This window comes from Tympanuchus pallidicinctus, unplaced genomic scaffold (assembly GCF_026119805.1).
Source record: "Tympanuchus pallidicinctus isolate F22 unplaced genomic scaffold, pur_lepc_1.0 scaffold1, whole genome shotgun sequence".
NCBI lineage: Eukaryota > Metazoa > Chordata > Aves > Galliformes > Phasianidae > Tympanuchus > Tympanuchus pallidicinctus.
In genome coordinates this window covers 44,055,162-44,072,558 of record NW_026294618.1, presented here as the reverse complement: position 1 = coordinate 44,072,558, position 17,397 = coordinate 44,055,162, and the positions used below count along the sequence as shown (strand labels likewise).

The following is a 17,397-nucleotide window of genomic DNA, read 5'->3' as shown; positions in this document are numbered from 1 at the left end:
ATATTTTTTTATCTCACCAGTACTTAAAGAGAAGAGTAAGAGATTGGCTTAGACAGAAAATACAACTTATCAAGACAGGAAGTGAAGTGAAGACAAGCTGGAAAGAAAGTTAAACACTGTATTTTATGTGCAAAGGAAAGAAAAAATGGTCTGTGCCATTTCTTGATGTGAAAATGTTAACAGACTAAATTCTTATTTTGGCTAGAAATTCATGCTTTATCTCTCTAGGAGAATTAGAATAGAGAATTGGTGGGAATATTCAGTTCCTCAACTTTCAGGTGCTTGAAACACTTTTCCTTTCCTACAGTCTGGGCACTACGTAACCATCAAAACTCGTGGAGAAATGGTGATGCTAGCAACAACCCCTCATCTCCAGTTACGCTGTCAGCCTGAGAAACATCACACTAGCTTCTATTTGCTTTGGTGGGACTTTTCAGAATTTCTGTATCACCACAATTAATAAAAGATAGGGCATTATATATTTAAAAAGTTACATTAATTTCTGTTGTGAACAGACATTTATAACACAATAATAAAATATTCAAGAATGGTAGGAAACCCATCCGAAGAAGCAGCAGCCATTTGGTCAGGAGTGCAATCTCTCAGAACAGGACTGCAGCCAAAGGGCAGTTCAGAAATGAGAGATTCCCCAAATAGGACAAAATACAGTAAGAATTTGAAGCAGAATCCTGCCACATGCTCCAGTTGCAACATGAGACAAATGCGCTCATCCTCATGTTCTAGCTGCAAATTGATAAAACTTCTGCAGTCTTCAAACAAGAAGGCAATCTTATTCTTACTGGACTGAGCTGGCCTAAACTTGGATCTGCTTAGCTGATTCTGTGGCCAATGTAAGGCTTCAAAAACTGAAAGTAAGGCCCTTTCATGAGAGTAAGAACAGGAGCACAGATAACATTTTGCTATTTACATAACTACCTTGGTATCAGCCAAACCTCCATGTTTGGTACAGTGATCAGAGAGAGTCCCATTCTGTGTTAGTATTAAACAGACACAAACTTCTCAAGGGCAAAAAAAAAGTGGAAATGAATTGTTCAATTAAAAAAAAAAAAAAAAAATCATTTTATTTAACTGTGAATTCATAAACTCAGATCCCAATGAATCATACAGTTAAGGAGCAATGCCTATATGAGATGTTACACAAAAATTCTCCTTTGCAGGATTTGCAAATACCATAAGATGATCCAAAGAAGGGGGAGTAGGGAGCTAATTAGGGGAATGAGAAGAGCATGACTTGTTGGGTCCAGCAAAATAAAGGGTGTGAGGGGATGAGATTGCTGTCTATAAATAATTCTGGCAGGGGATACACACAGGAGGGAAAGAAAGGCTACTTTAGGGCAGTATTTGCATGGGAAGATGGATGTAGACAAGTCCCAAGGAAATGCAGGTTTGAAGGTTAAAAAAAGGCTTTCCTGTGAGAGAAGTTTCTGTCAGACAGCCTCCCAGCAGCAGCAGTGAGGGGTGAAGCGTTTACTGCCAGAGCACAATCAGTTTATGGAAGGATAAAACAGCCATTTGCAACACTGAAGAGCTGGGTGTGCTACCAGGTGGAGAACTGATCTGCCTAGGCTGAAAGCTGCCAGCCAGGCTGAGCCTCCATACCTGGGTGTGCTGTCACCCTCTCCAACCAGGGCTGCAGACACACAGCAAATTACAGGAAAATCAGAGCTGTCATGCAGAAAACAAAAGCATCTGTGATGAGAATAGGGAAAAACAATTATTTTGGTCAAAGTGAGCAACAGGGACTCGTGGAGTTTATTATTACCAACATACACCCCTCTGAGGCACGTTTGTCTTTGCAAGCCTATGTCCTCTCTTTTCAGTGCTGGATTTGATTACTAGGTGACTAAAGATGTGAGTGCTTTGCAAAAGGTAGATGGTTAGCTCTAATTTTAGCAAACGTCTTTAATGCGGACGTTGAAAGATAAATGGTCGCTACTGCATTTAGGAAGATTGCCAGCTCCCCATGGAGCGTTGTTCAGGAAGATCCATATCTGCAGCTGCAGAAAAAAACCCAACCTAACAGTACTTGTGGTTCTGTGGGAAATGCTACGTTGGTAAAGGAGCAATCATTTTGTGAGAGCTCTAGCGGTCAGAGAGCAGCACAGGGGGCTTTCCGGAAGGCACAACAGCCGGCCTGCTCCTCCCGCCAGCACTGCAGGTAACTGCTGGGCAGGCGGTGCCTTTTCCTCCTTTCTCCTCTGGCTTTGCCCTGTGCCCCCCGCGCAGAGCTTGGCACAAAGAAATCGTGGAACGATTGGTTGGAATGTAATTTTAAGAGGCCTCACTATGTATCTGTGCAGGTGAACCAGTCGGCATCATCACATCTGTCTAACCATCTCCACGCTTAGCGCTGAAGGGACGAGAGCCGGCGCGAGGGCATCTAACCATCAGGCCCCACCACCAGACAGGAGGGAGCCAGCGTTTGCAGGTGAACGCTCAACTCTGTCCACGTGATTCTTGGTATAAACAGCGAGCGTGGAAAATCCGCGCTTCTAACACCGGTGAGCGACGCTCCCCGAGCCGGACCCCGACACAACCGCTCGCGATCCCCGCCACTGCACAACCAGCGGCCTCCCCCGGAGCTGGAGACGCCGCGCCCCGCCCCGCAGCACAACGCCCGCGGCCCGGGCTGGGCTCGGCTCGGCGGCGGGAGCCGCTGCGGGGCCGCGGGGGCGGGGCCACGCTGGCCAATCAGGGGGCGACATCGAGCGAAGGGTGGAGCCAAGCGTTGAGTGGCAGCTGCCGAGATAAACAACTTGCCGCACCGCATCGCGGCACCCCGCTCCTCGCGGCCCTGTGCGCGATGGCCGCGGTAGCGGGGCTCGCGCCGTCTCCTCGCAGGAGGCGCCGAGCCGAGTGACGGTCTCTCCGCTCCCGCGACGTTAAGAGTCGGCAAGTTCCTGGCGGCCGCCGAAGCGCTCGCCGTCTCCGGGGCGCTCAGTGCGCCGACGCCGCCTAGCCGCGGCGGCGCGGGGCATGCCGGGAGTCGTAGTTCAGCCGCGGCCTCGTCCCGCCCACACCGCCGGGGCCCGCGCCTGCCGCCGCACTACCACTCCCGGCGTGCCCCGCGCCGCGCCGCGAGGAACCCAGTTGAAGCGGGTGGCGGCGGAGCGCACCCCCTCCCCCCGCCGAAAAGCCCCGAACCAAAACAAAAACAAACCGCCCCCCCCCCCCCATCCCGCCCGCCCCCAGCGAGCCCCGGAAATGGCGGCGCCGGGAGGGGGCTCCGCCGGCCGGGGGTGCTGATCCGGCGCCGCGTCCCCCTCCCGTCCCTCCCCGCCCATGGGCGAGACATGGACTACGAGTTCAAGTCGAAGCTGGCGGCCGAGCGCGAGCGGGTGGAGGATCTGTTCGAGTACGAGGGCTGCAAAGTGGGTAGAGGCACCTACGGGCACGTCTACAAGGCCCGCCGCAAGGACGGGTAAGGGCCGCGCGCCGCCAACCGCCGCCGGGGCCGCGCGTCGCCAACCGCCGCCGCTGGCCCCCCCGCAACGCCGTCCGCGCCCGCCCTCCCCCCACCCTCAGCCCGGAAAGTTTCCCGGCGCGGGCGGGCAGGTGCGCGGGCTGCCCACGCGTGTCCGTCACCGCCTCGCGGGGTCGCGCTCGCGTCGGGGGTTCTGCCCCGCGGGCAGGAAGCCTGAGGCGGCCGCGACCCGTCGGAGCGCCGCTCCGTTGAGCCGGGCGGCCCCGAGGATGCCGGGCAGCTCCTCCGGCCGCTATAGCCGCGGCTGCGGGATGGGGGCTGGGTGCTCCCCTTTGCGGATCGCCACCTGTCCCCGTAACCCGCAGGAGAGCCGCCGCGTCTCTTTGCCCTGCTGTCTGCGCGGGCTTGGTCTAGGCGGGTCGCTGAGCCCGCTCGTGTCTCTAGATCTTCCTTCTTGCCTCTGAGGGAGAGACGGCTGAAAGGTGTCGTAAGGATACAGCTTCACGCTGTGGGTTGGAGAGCTCACGCTGCCATTTGGGGTTGCCAAAAGCGTCACAGGCCTCCAGAAGGCACTGGTGCAGGGCTGAACTCGGACCCTGGCCCCGTCCTTTTGGAAGGGCCGTTAAGCGCTTTTTCATTTATTGTGTCTTGTGAATGGTGCACAAACGTGGACTGTACTTATAGAAGTGTTCTAAGCACGTTCTAAAGACTCGTAAACCTGAAGTGGCACCCTTCTAGCCGAACGCTGAAGAGCCTTCAATTCCAGGCAGCTGGAACTTTGAAATGACTGAGTATGGAAAAATGGCTTTTTGGTTGTTTCATGCAGCTCTGGAAGTGATTGATGGCATGCTGCTTTAGATTAATAAAGAAACCTAGGCTTCTTTTTATAGGAGTAAATTGCATTCATGTGTTTCTCAACAATTTAAACTGTGAGCTAAGCGGTTGTAATATCAAAGGGATCGGTAACAGAGTCAGCAGTTTGGCTCAGGTGAGGGACCTGGCACTGAGAGGTGAGCTCTTCTCTGCCTAACTGGCTCTGCAGCCTGAAAAATAGAGCGTAACTAACTCTAAAAAGAAACTTTACTGCCTTCCTGGGTATTACTGCATGAAGGAATGATATAAAAGAGGTAGAATCTCGAGTTTACTGTTTTTATGACCAAAAAAAGACTGTCCCTAGCTTATCTGCCTTGTTTCCTTCAGAATTACAGTGATGCTGCAAAACACCATAAAGGACATGTCTTCAAAATCTTTAAGTAGTAGCATTAGAATGTGGATGCCCTGTCCCTGGAGATGTTCAAGAGCAGATTGGATGGGGCCCAGGGCAGCCTGGTCTAGTATTAAATGGGGAGGTTGGTGGCCCTACATGTGGCAGAGGGGTTGGAGATTCATCATCCTAGAGGTCTCTTCCAACCCTGGCCATTCTGTGATTCTGTGAAATGCAAATAGGCAGTAAATCAGAAGTAAGCATGGCAAAAAATAGGTTATATCCAGCTTTGATATACTAGAGCTGTGAGCAGGCCAGCTTGGGAGAGGAAGTGAGAAGTTTCAGTAAGTGGTCAATTAGATTGAAATGCAGAGTAATGGGACACAAATGTAACTTCACTGTAAGAAGTTAAGTTTTGCTTCGTGAAGCATGGAAACTGGGTTATGGGATAAGAAACTTCACTCTTAATTGGTTTATGTAACTGCTGGACCTTTGGTGAAAATAAGATGTGAACAAGTTAGAAGAATCATTAAGATGAGGTGATTTCTTTATGGGAAGAGAAAAAGCAGATAGCTAAAATATCTTTATGCAGTGGAGCATATTAACCATTAATCTTTAAATTTGTGGGTTTCTTAATGACAGAAACTTTTCCAACAGAAAAACAGAAGCTCAGCAGTGATGCATATTTATTGCCTGCTGATCACTGGGGGATTTTGAGGCTCATGTAAAGGAATTCTTCTTTGGCTGATCATGGTCTGCTTCAGTATTTCAAATTTGCAGAGCATTCTTGTATTAGATTCTGGCTACTTGGCATCTCATAGTCAGTTTGCAGCCTCAGGAGGCTGGGGGCACTGAGAGCCTCTGCAGCAATTCCACAGAGAGCCTGTCACTTCATGTTTCAAAAACTTGGCACAGAAACTTTATGAAATAGTAAAATGTGTTTATACGAAGCTTGGCAAGCTGTTGGACCAAATGCTTGTAAAAGTGGTTGCTTGGGTCTCAGTGAATGGCTTGGGCATAGAAGAAGTTTTTAGGTGAAATAACAACTGAGTTTGGCCTTTTCAACCTGGAGTGGAATATCACTTGGGCGCGTTTCTAGTGAGCTGTTTGATTTCTGTGAAAGTGAAGTATTAAAGCGTTTTTTTTAGTAGGCAGTCAGGTCTGAACAATGTTGGTCTGACATTTGCATGTCATATAAGCATATTGAACACCTGAGTATCTTTTCCAGTAGTGTTTGTGTGGCCTGATGAGATCTAGAATTCTTCATTATATGCTTAGATAAGTAAGACATCTGGATTGTAAAATCTCAGTATCTGTGTAGCCCAGAAGGGGTAGAAAACAGGTCTTTGTGTAAGCTGTCTAATAGCTTATTTTAGTGTGCACTAAAGCTGGACCGGTGGCTTGGAGGGGATGGAAGTAAGAATATGGAAATAAACTTTGTGATTGCAGTCCAGCTGTCAATATTAGGTACTTAGTTTTTCATGTAGCTGGAAAACCTGTTATTTTTGTGTGCATATCGCCTCAACAATAGTATGCTGACTTTGCTAATGTTTCTTTGGACACCAACTCGCATTTGTCCAGTAAAACAAAGACTACACTTACCCAGTCATGGTTGGTACAGTATGATTCGTTTTGCATTACTTTTCTCGGTACATTCCTTGCTTTTTCATTGCTCAGTTTCAGCCACGATGGTGTTTTTAGTTAGGCTTCCTGTACTTCCTTATTGCAGGGGAGGCAATTTGTAGGAAAAAACGTGGGTTGGAATTTCTGTTGTTTTTTTGGTGGTGGTGGTGTTGCGTATGTCTGAATTATTTCCCCGTACTCTTTGAGAAGATCGATCTGTCAGTTCACGCCACTGCAGGGTATTTCCGTTCTGTCATCTGTACGTCTGCTCACCTGCAGGAGTGTGTCTGGACATGTCAGCAAGCTGGGAAGGTACTGCTGTTAGTTAGGCAGGAATGCACCAGGAGTAATGGGATTCAGGAGTCAACTGGAAACAGGCTGTTCTTGGTTCTGCAATAGCCAATGTAGCACTTGTAAAAGCTGAGGCAGGTCTGAGGAAGCAAAAGATCTCTAGTTCTTGCCACTTGTGCTTGCTTTTAAGCAAACAGCTGAGCTGGCTGCTCTCTGTCACACTGTGGCCGTGTTATATAGAATCATAGAATGGCCTGGGTTGAAAAGGACCACAATGACCATCAAGTTTTAACCCTGTGCTATGTGCAGGGTCGCCTACCACCAGACCAGGCTGCCCAGAGCCACATCCAGCGTGGCCTTGAATGCATGCAGGGATGGGGCATCCACAGCCTCCTTGGGCAACCTGTTCCAGTGTCATCACCCTCTGTGTGTAAAACTTCCTCCTAATATCTAACCTAAACCTCCCCTGTCTCAGTTACCGTTCTTTGGCTCACTGTATGGCTGTGGACAACAGAGGTTATTAAAACAAAATTGCCAAGAACTCTTAAAAACAAAACAAAAACCTAAATATGTAGTATTTTTAATCCTCACGTTTCAATACACCTTTTAAAAAGTGGGTGGGTGCAGGGAAAAACAGGAATACAGAGCTTCCAATATGGTGTGTGCAGAAGGGCTGGGGGCTGCTGAGGAATGAGCGCTGCCCCTGTTGACCCCTCCTCTCCTATTAATGAGTACTGAGAGCTTGGAGCTAAAGAGGAGTCTGTGCTACTCCATGCGGTGTCAGTGTGCAGAAGTGTGGATGTCTTAATGCTGGTATGAAGTGCTCACATCATTCAGGGGTTGAGTGAAAGTTAGGGAAGAGAAAGGAAGGGGAAGTCCGCAGTCAGAGTAAGTATGAATCTAACCCAAGAATGCTGGCTTTGTTTCCTGCCAAGTAACCTTTAGTTTTACGTTATTATTTTTTAATATTATGAATCGTGTTTGTTCAAAGCAGATGTGAAAAATCTTGATAAAGAGAGGAATGCTGTGGAGAGCAGCCGCGCTGAACCAAGCAGGCGTTCCTGTGGTGTGGCTCAGGCAACTGGGATTTCTGCAGACATTGCTGTGTTGCTCAGAGATTGCATCTGGTCACACATATGACCGACATCGCTTTGGTGGTGGAAAACCTGCAGCTTAGAACAGGCAGAGGCAGTCTGTGTAATCTACTAAATCAGTATTAGTGTAACAATGCGCTTCTCCCAAATTGTTGTTCTTCAAAACTTAAATACCGAACTAATCAAGCACAAATGTGTCAGGAAGTGAAACTCACGCTGGAGTTGACTAAATGCTACAGACAAGCAGTGCTGGGGTTGCAGTCACAGGGCAATGAGTGCTTGGATGCTGCAGCTGCCCTTGCTGTTGAGAGACAGCTCCTTGATGTGGTAAGGAATGTACGTTCTTGAATGTGTACCTACAGCGTTGTGTACCAGTGCAAGTATGTGCTTGTAAGATATTTGAGAGTCTGTGATAAGTTATTCAAACTTCACATACACTATTTGACATTCTCTGGAACTGAGGTGTTCTGAATTGTCAGTTGTAGTTGCTGTTTGCTACTGCAGCCCTGTGATGAGCTGCATCACAGGGATGTTGACCCAAATCAGAGAGCAATGGATATGATCTTGAGCAATTACCTTTCCCTGCTGCAACATCTCTACCTTTAATGGTACTAGAGAAGATGTTTTTTGCTCCTCGCTTTCATTGTTTTTTCCCCCTTGAAAAGCTTGCTAGCTTGGGGAAGATAGAATGGCTGAAGGTGTTGTTGATACCTTGCTATGTGATCTCTTTGTAGCCAGATAAACCTAAATATGGGGTTATGTGCAAATCCTGAGAATTTTTCCTAGCAGTGAGTGGTGTTAACATGTGTGAGAAGAAGCAGGAGAATTAAGAGAAACCTGTCTGACTAGTTGTCTGCAGTGCCTTCTCATGGAAAACCCTGAGCTGGGAAGAGCTCATTAGTATTTCATGATTGTGCTGAGAGCTGATAGCACAGCTACACCATGGCTTTGCTTCCTGCCAAAAATGGACTGTGTGAATGGTGATGAGTAATTCTCAGTGCTTCCCACAGGCTCTTGCATGTGATCTCTCCTGTAGTGATTTTGTCCTTTCTCGCGTTGCTCTCTGAGCGCAGGGATGAGCCGTGTGGCCTGGGCCTGTCAGAATGCAGGCAGCAATCTGCTGGTGTTTCATTTTGTGCTGGGGGGAGGACAAGAGACTTTGGGGCGGTGGCAGGAGATTGAGGGAAAAATGAGATGAGTGTGGGTGATGATAAGCAGGAGAGGTTGTGTTTGAGAGAGAAACACACGAAGGCTATTGCCAAGTTTACAGAGTAATACTCATGCAGAAAAAAAACTTCACGCCTATGAAGGAAAACCTCTGTAATAACCTATGAAGGAAAACCTCTCAATATTTAGTGGTTTTTCTTTTTTTGTTTTAAAGTAAAAAGAGACAGAGAAGATAAGAAGCATCCTGTCACAGACTGAGGAGTTAAAAGTTGCTTAATAATTCTGCAGGAAAAGGAAACTAGAGTAAAAAGAGAAATGGGTCCCTTTCTTCATCTTACTTGGTAAGAAGGTACATTGTGAAGTAGAAGAGGAGCTAGGTTAGAAGCTGAATATTTCTTGTGAACTACTAGGCAGAAATTCAACATGTTGGTGTATTTCTGGGTCATCCACTGTAATCCCTTGTGTTGTAGTAGGAGTGTTTCTTTGTGACTTTACTTTCAAGCTTATCACATTATGCATGGTTTAAAAAAGAAAAACTGAGAAATCACCGTGATTTAGAATGCTGCAGGCTTGGTTGCCTGCATGACCATTGTTTCTGTGGACTAGTGTAAGCAAATTTCTCTTAGAGACATGGTTAGCATCTTCATTAAATTTTCTAATATCTTCTGAAAGTATATCCTGAAATGATGTTTTTTTCTGTGGCCTTAATCAAACATAACTTTTACAGATGCCATCTGACCCAAGTTTTTGTCCTCTTTTTTTTTTAACTGTTGAATTCTGCGCTGCAGAGTAGGACTGTAATTACATACACTTACTGCTGCTTGAAGTATAGTTGAGAAGTCATTGCAGACCGTGTATATAAATGGGAAAGGATCTTCCTAATATAGGAAAAGATTTTGAAAATCACTTCTGAAGATCCTTTCCTATGTTATATACACTTATGTGTGACTTCCGAAGATGACACAGGCTGCATGGCATCTTCTGAACTGACTGCACTTTTCTGAACTGACACAGGCTGCATTTTTCCAGCTTCTTTTGCAAAATATTAGAACTTAAAGTATTGGAACTTAAAAAGATTAATCCATTTCAGTACCAGCATGTTTGCCTGAAGGAATGCTGAAACTTGTCTAGGGCAACTGCATTTGGATCAAATTGTCTGGCTCAGTGTGTGGCTTTTAGGAAATAAGAACAATTTTTGTGTAGCAAAGGCAAAACCTTTACTGTTTTGACTTGACTTATGAGTGAATGTATCTAAATAATTTGGCTTTAGAAAACACCTCCCTGCTCTGGGGACTTTGTTTATATGGATCATTTGACTGTCAGTTAGATGACTGACAGGTGAAAACGCTGTGATGAAAGTCAAAATAATGACTCTTGTGAGTTCAGCGATCTCAATAGATTTGAGAAGGAGTAATACAGAAACATTTTAGATCCAAATTGGTTGTTATTAACAAAATCCTGTGATAGTCTGTAAATCAGTGGATACTTCTGTATCTGAATTTCTCATTCGTGTTTTTTTAGTCTTTGGTGTGGGAGCATGTCTTTGCTTAAGCTGTACGCTTTGAGATACTGCATGAAATATTAGTGTATCTGATAAGACTGGCTCAAAGGAATATTGTAAAAGCTAAGTGACCTTTTCAAAATTAGTGGGTGTTTTCTTTACAACTGAAGAAAAAAAACCATGTGTCTTTCCTTACTGTGAGAAAGACTGAAGGAACAGGGATTACTGGAACAGTTGACATTATGAGGAACGTTGCTTGCTTCTGTATTTTTTGGGATTAGCAGTTTTTTAATAAATTTTTGATTAAGGCTACTGCATAACTTCTCATTTCAGTCTCAGTTGTCATCTGTTTTCCACAAGGTTTATGATTTTGGACAGCTTTAGGGTCATTCATTGTGTAGATGAAACCACACAAGAAGTCAAGCATTCCAATAGGCAGAGCCTCAGCTACAGCTGCCTGCACATGCTGGTTTGCGAACTCCTGGGTAAGAGTGTAAATATGAATTGTGGATAGCCTTCATATGCTTTTAAATATAGGTTTTCAGAAACTGGACCTTGTATGCAGTAAGATTATTTTGTTGATTACCATTCCCCACAAGTAGAAGATGGCAATTGATTTCTTCTTACGGTCAAAGGAAAGTGAACATAATAGGCAATTGACTGGGGGGCAGAAGCTAGATCTTCTGGGAAGGAAACAGTGTCCAGAGGTGAAGTAGGACACTGCCACTACTTTGAGGCAATAAATCTGGTTTCCTCATGTATTAATTGCAGAAAAAGTAAGTCCTCTCTACATTGCCAGAAAAGGTTTCCTGCCTGTTCTGTCCCTCCTTCCTTTCCCTGCCCTAACTGGAGTGCCTGCTGCACTCAGGCAGGTAACATAGGACTGACTGCTCTGACTGCAAGTGCCCTTGATCAACTCTCCCATAGCTTTGCAAGGTCATGGAGGCTCGTGCCTGAAGAGATCTGGTGGCACGAAAGCTGCTCTTGAATGAAATGCCAACAGCGAGAGATGAGCTGTTTCACTCCCAAGTAGATCCTCTTAGGAGATGGGCTTCTTACCCGTATGGTTCATGAATTCAAAAATGAAGGTGTTTAGAGAAGGTGATCACCGAGCAGCGTTAAAATTTCAATGAATTCCTATGGGTTGATGATTAGATTTTAGTGCCTTGCTCGGTGAGAAGTGCTGTATTTGTGGCTTTGTTCAGTGCAATTAGTGTAGCAGTGGGTTTCAGTCTCTTTGAATGCTTCTGTTCCTGAAACAGAATTCCTGTATGAGCTGTTACCATGTTCCCAAGGACACTGTCGACTTCAAAGTCAGCTTTGTGTTTGTTCCTTTTATTAAAACCAGTCATTGCAGAGGATAACCAGTTGTTTCGTTGCCCAGTTCTGTCATGCTTCAAATGAGAAACAGAGGTAGACAAATTACCAAATTTAATTTGACCTTCAGTTCATGTCAGTCGAAAGACCATTACAAGTGAAATGCCATTTATTCTACCTCTAGCATGAGTTCAGAGGTGAGGAGAAAAGGTTGGTGTAAAGTTTTGTCTGGGCTATGCTAGTAAGCTACTAAAAGAGCAAGAAAAGCCTGTTCTCACTGTATGATGCATGGACTTCAAGTTCCAAGGAAATCAAGACTGATTTGAGTTCCCTGGGAACAGACAGGGATTACTGGCCAAAGATTGTCTTAATTGTTGGGAAGCAGTGAGGCGCTCTTAGCAGCTGGCATACATCTGTAGGGGTGTGAAATCTTGATCCTCTGACATTGAAATAAGGGGAAAAAAAAATAGAGATGCTTTATTAATATTGGATCTTCTTTCTAATGATTTGGACCGTAGCTTTTGGACATATTTTACGTTATTAACTAGGTCACAAATGTTACCATTGTTATTTAGAGTTAGATCCGTGTTGTGTTAGTGAGCTTTCATATAGTTTTGGTAAAGACAGTTGAAGATGTCACGTGTTCTTTGTTCACTTGGAAAGTCTGAAGAAAAGAAGTTCTGCAGTGTATCAAACTGGACTTCTTACAAAAGAGCTACAGGCTTCTCAATATTTGGTATTTTAACAGTGTTTTCCTGCCTATAGAAGTTGTAGTATTTAGCTAGATTTGCACTGAAGAAAGAGACCTTGTGTGCTGAGCTGTGGATTTACTGTATGTTTTTACACTATTGTTTTAGGACTTTTAAAATTACTGAAAAACAGATGGCTAATATAATCGAAGGTTGTGGTTAGTCACAAACATTCTTCTTGTAAGTGATTTTATGAAACAAAAGGCAGACTCATTTTTGGCAAAGTTTAAAGGACCCTGGATCTGTGGCCTTGGCACATAATTCACTGATAAGTAAAAGCTTGTTTCTTCTTTCCTTCTGAAGCTTTTTTTCTCCTTGCTGCTTCTCAGATGCAGTAGCCTTTCCAGAAGGGAGGTATTTCCTAAAGCTGTTCATTATCTGTAATCAAGCCTGTCTAGAAAGAAATAAGATAAGGTACAGCTCCATCCCGTGCTTTAATACAGCAAACACTGGCAGAAATTACCTAGAGCGGCAGAATAATTTTACAGCTTTCAAAGTTTAATGTGAACACTCCAGCTTTTAAATATATAAACAGGCTGTCAGGTCTGCTTATGCCAATCTGCTATAACATGAACCTACTCGTTTGAAATTCACAGCTCTCACTCACTCTAGGTATTTTGGAGGCAGCCTAATTTTAGCAGTTACACCAGCCCTGTGGCTGGTTGAGGTCCTGTGCGTCTTCTGCAATGGCTGTGGAGTGGTGGGGCAGTGACTGAAGTTTGCTTTCTTTCCTCCTAAGATGTTTTGTTATTAAAACATAAATGCTAAGCCATAGCTGGTGTGATTTCCAGTTTTCTGTTGTTACAGAGATTTTAAACATCTGTCAATGACTGTGACTGCAAAATAGTCTCTGTTTGCAGTTAGTCAGTTTCTGTGCTTTTAATTTTATGACTTAGGAACTACAGGAAAGAGGAAAAGAATTTGGTTAGGTCAGAACCAATGATTCTGGATAGTTTTAGTTGTGTCATGTTGCTGTTAACAAATCTCTGTTCCCCACTCTGTTTGATCCTGTTATAGTGGGGAAAATGAGTATTTTTTCTATGACTTGAGGTGTGGTTAGTGCTCAGATGGCTGTTTTGTCTTTTATCAATCAGCTGTCGCCTCATCACGTGCACAAAGAGCATCTGCCGTAGGTGGTGTGACAATTGTGTATTTTTTCATACATATTTAGCATCTTTTTTGAGATTCTGTGGAAGGACATGGTATGAGAAAGTGATGTTTAAAGGTCATCATCCTGGAAGTGCTTTAAGAAGTTCTCTCCTCTTTAATGTGCATGTCTCCTCTGAGTTTATAGGCTGGATTCCAAAGGAATAAGAAGCAGAAGAGCAGCCATGTTAAGTGTTTTTTAAAGGTATACCTGAAGATATTCTACAGAAAATGGAATAAAAGTAGGGTATAGGTCATCTTCTAATAAGATACTGTGATAACACCCAGAGTCTATTCATAGCCTGATGCCAGTGGTACTTTTAACACGAGCCCTTTTACGTGGCTGGGATGTGTCAGATTTTCCAGCAGGCTAAGCTCAGTGTAATTGTTCTTCTGTGTGTTTCTTGCAATGTATGTAATGAAAGGCAGACCTTTTTTTAGAGGCTAGTTGTTGTGAGCAGTTGCTCTGTGTTCAAACATCTTATACAACTTTTACAGCGTTTATATTGGACTTGATTTTAGAATACTGATTTCAACGAACGAAATTATAAAGTTCTTCTATATCTTGTGGTGGATGGCTTTTTAATTTCTTAGAAAAAAGCAAGGCAAAAATCATTGCTTAAATAAATTCACGAATTAAGAGTACTGAGCTAGCCTTCCTTTGTGCATGCATTTATGCAAATACCTGATGCTGACAAGTATATTAAAAAACAAACAAAAAACTGTAAAATGGAGGAAGATATGCCTAACATTAAGGAGCTTGGTATCATTAGGTTTTGAGAAGGGTGATCTCTAAAATTATGTTGCCTTCCCTGCCTCTTCTGGTATGTTCACAGATGACAGAAAGGCTTCACGTTTGAGCTCCAGGCCTTGGAAGTAGCGGAGTAAGGAGAAGTGCTGCCTTCTGGTGTGACTGCATGCGTGTGCAAAGGTTGCTGACATCATCTGGGGTGTCTGGAGGGAGACCTGGTAGACTTCTGTGGTCATCAACAGGCTGATTAACTGTGGTGCTGATAAACTGTGTAGCATTCAGGCCCCTTGTTGAAAATTGATATTATGAAGGCGTGGTGAGATGGAAGATCCAGAAATGCAGTGCAGTGTGTGGCACATGTTCGGTTCTTAAGAGTGTTTTCCTTATGTATACTTGAATCAAGGTTGGAGATAGTTTTCTAATTGTTTTTTTATTGCATAGTAAAAACTATTGTGTGGTGCAGGTTTGTTTCCTCCTCCCTCTGCTGCTCCCAGTTTTATTTAGGTATGTGGCCGCAGAAGAGATGCAAACTTTGTTTCTCGCATCTCAAATTTAAGACTTCTGATCTGCTGTTGCAGCTGTTGCACACAAAAGGTTTGTTCAGGTCTGCTAGTAAAAACCAAGAGGCTCCGTTTGATCAGTATGGTTCTAAAGCATCATGCTAGAAATGTGGAGTTTTGTTTCAGAAGTTCTCATGAATATAACCTGATAAGGCACCATCTCTGTTCTAGAGGTAGAAATAGTTCCTTTAATTCTAGAGGGCAGAAGAATGTAATTGCAACTGGTTTTGGTCTTGACTTCAGTTAAGTCTGTATATCATTTTACATATCACTCATGCCTAGTGTTAAATAAATTTTTCTAAAACACTTTGTCCTATTTTGTCTGTCAGCTTTGAGCATGTGTCTATAGTTGCTGGTGTATTTTCTTTTTAGGGCCATGGAAAAATGCATGCACTGTGTCTTGTGGTTTTTTTTTTTTGTTTTTTGTTTCTGTGTGATTTCTGGCATTACAGCACTTCATGAAAGATTGGTAAACTTGCTGGAACGTTCTGAAGTACGAAGCTTCCTGCAGCTTCTATTCAAGGTAGAAATTTGTTCATCACCACACTCAGAATGATACCATGTGGTGTCAGAGTGTATATCCTATAGGTGATGAACCATACCATCTTCCCAGGCAGTGTGGATAACACCAGGAGAGGAATGCATGTGGGAGCTGAGGCTGCAAGCTGGATGTGTGGACTCTGAAATGACACTGGCCTTGTCGAGTCACCACCTGCTAAGGAGGCTGGCTTTTCACCCTGCCCCATGAGTTCAAGCACATGAGGGGATGTGGGTGTCTGCTGCATTCTTTCCTGTGCCCTATACGTGTGTGCTGCTCTGCTTGCAGCACAGTGAAGCCTCCTACCAGGCTCCTAGGGATGGATCAGCAGGCAGGCCAGCTACACAGCGAGCCCACAGGCATTACTGAGATGCTGAACTTCCCACCACTGGGAAATGAGGCAGAAATTTGGTGGTCTTATCCATTACTTTCATTGAATAACATATATTTATTGAAATTCGATGTGGATACTGTTCTGTAGAAGTAAATGAAGATCAACATATAGATTCCCAATATCTTTCATTTGTGGCTGGTTGCAGTGTGGCTAAAAGGAGCTGGCTGAGCTGCTGGCTGCATGAGGCTTGGTATGGAGAGAGAGGAAAAGAATAACAGAAAATGACTTCCCTGCTTGCTGAAGAATGTGTACCATAGTGACAGTGCATGCTGGTTTTTTTTTGTCTCAATTCTTTTAGACTAAAGGGTACTTCTACTGCATAGGAAAGACTGAAGTGTAAGAACTCTTCCTTTCTGGAAGGATTAGAACACTTTTTCCAGTTAATTCTAGACCTTCTCACTTTTACTGCTGCTAATACTTTCTTAAGAGGCTGCGGCCATGTGCTCTGTAGCTGTGAGCAGCTTGTGCCTGTTAGCCAGTGCCAGATGTGATCCATATTGGGGCTTTGTTCCTGCAATACTTAGTGATCTACGTACCATGGAAGATTTTTCAGTTAATGTCTAGGTTCACTTTGGTGTCCTGTCTTTGCTTAGTGGAGGGAAAGAGGTTTGTAACTGGGTTGATCTCTGGCTGACTGCTGAACTCCATGCTATGTGGCAACAATTAAACAATATGGTTAGAGTGTAACAAGCTGTAGGATGTGGTGTTACCCCGGTACTTTGCTCTAAGGACACTGAGCTGTGTAGTTTTCCCAGGCTTTGTCCTACAAACTCAGAATTATTCTGTGAATGTTGCTTAGAGAAGGAAATTGTTATTTTCTGTTAATTTATTTTTTTTTCCTGGCTGGATACTGGACTGTTTTTATTGTGTGTTTCAAGATGCTGTATGATTTTTTTTTTTTTCTAGTTTGCAGTGCCATGCATTTATACAAATAACAATTTTCTTAAATATAGTATAATGTTAATATCTGTATTAACTGATGTAATAGTCATAACTGCAGTTTCACTGTGATTTATAGGCAGTTCTTCTGTGGATAATTAATAATGAATTTGGTATGTATGTTAAATTAAATGTGAATTCGAGAGAGTCCATCGCTAAAAGTTTAAGAACTTGAACAATATGGATAAAACAATAGTTTGAATCATGTGAAATTTTAAGGTCCTTGTTTTTTTCTCCATATGATCTTGGGCAAAGTTGTTTCTAGTCTTCCATTGCCTTGTATGTAAAAGTTTCTCATCTGATGAGACTACTCTGAAGTGCAATTGCAGTAGATAAGACAATGTGATTTTACAGATGTGACAGTTGCGACCCACTGTAGGGAACCTGCTTTGGCAGGGGGGTTGGACTCGATGATCTCTGGAGGTCCCTTCCAACCCCTACGATTCTGTGATTCTGTGATGCCCTTGAAATGTTTTAATTATTCTAAATCATCTGAACTGCACCTTTAATTTTTTTTTTAAAACCTATGGAAAAGAAAAACCAAAAGCGTTACCTGAAGATAAAATAATCGTAATTTCATTTCCTGCATTGAATACTGAAAAATGGAAATAAAACCAATTGAGTAAAACGTTGTGGGGACAGGACAGCGTTCTCCTTTGCACTGTACAAGCTAAAATG

At 43.9% G+C, this 17,397-nt stretch overlaps 1 protein-coding gene across 3 annotated transcripts in view; it reads left to right on the top strand.

The window, feature by feature from the left end:
* Positions 1–3,196: 3,196 nt before the first annotated feature.
* The window catches only part of CDK19 (cyclin dependent kinase 19), a 116,864-nt gene continuing 102,663 nt past the window's right edge, over positions 3,197–17,397 (top strand). For 2 of the 3 annotated variants that reach the window (XM_052685806.1, XM_052685792.1), the window contains exon 1: positions 3,197–3,442. In XM_052685806.1, coding sequence (XP_052541766.1) covers positions 3,315–3,442 — 128 coding nt within the window. In that variant the 5' untranslated portion in view covers positions 3,197–3,314. The remainder of the gene's footprint in view (positions 3,443–17,397) is intronic. The other variant, XM_052685783.1, reaches the window with a different exon arrangement.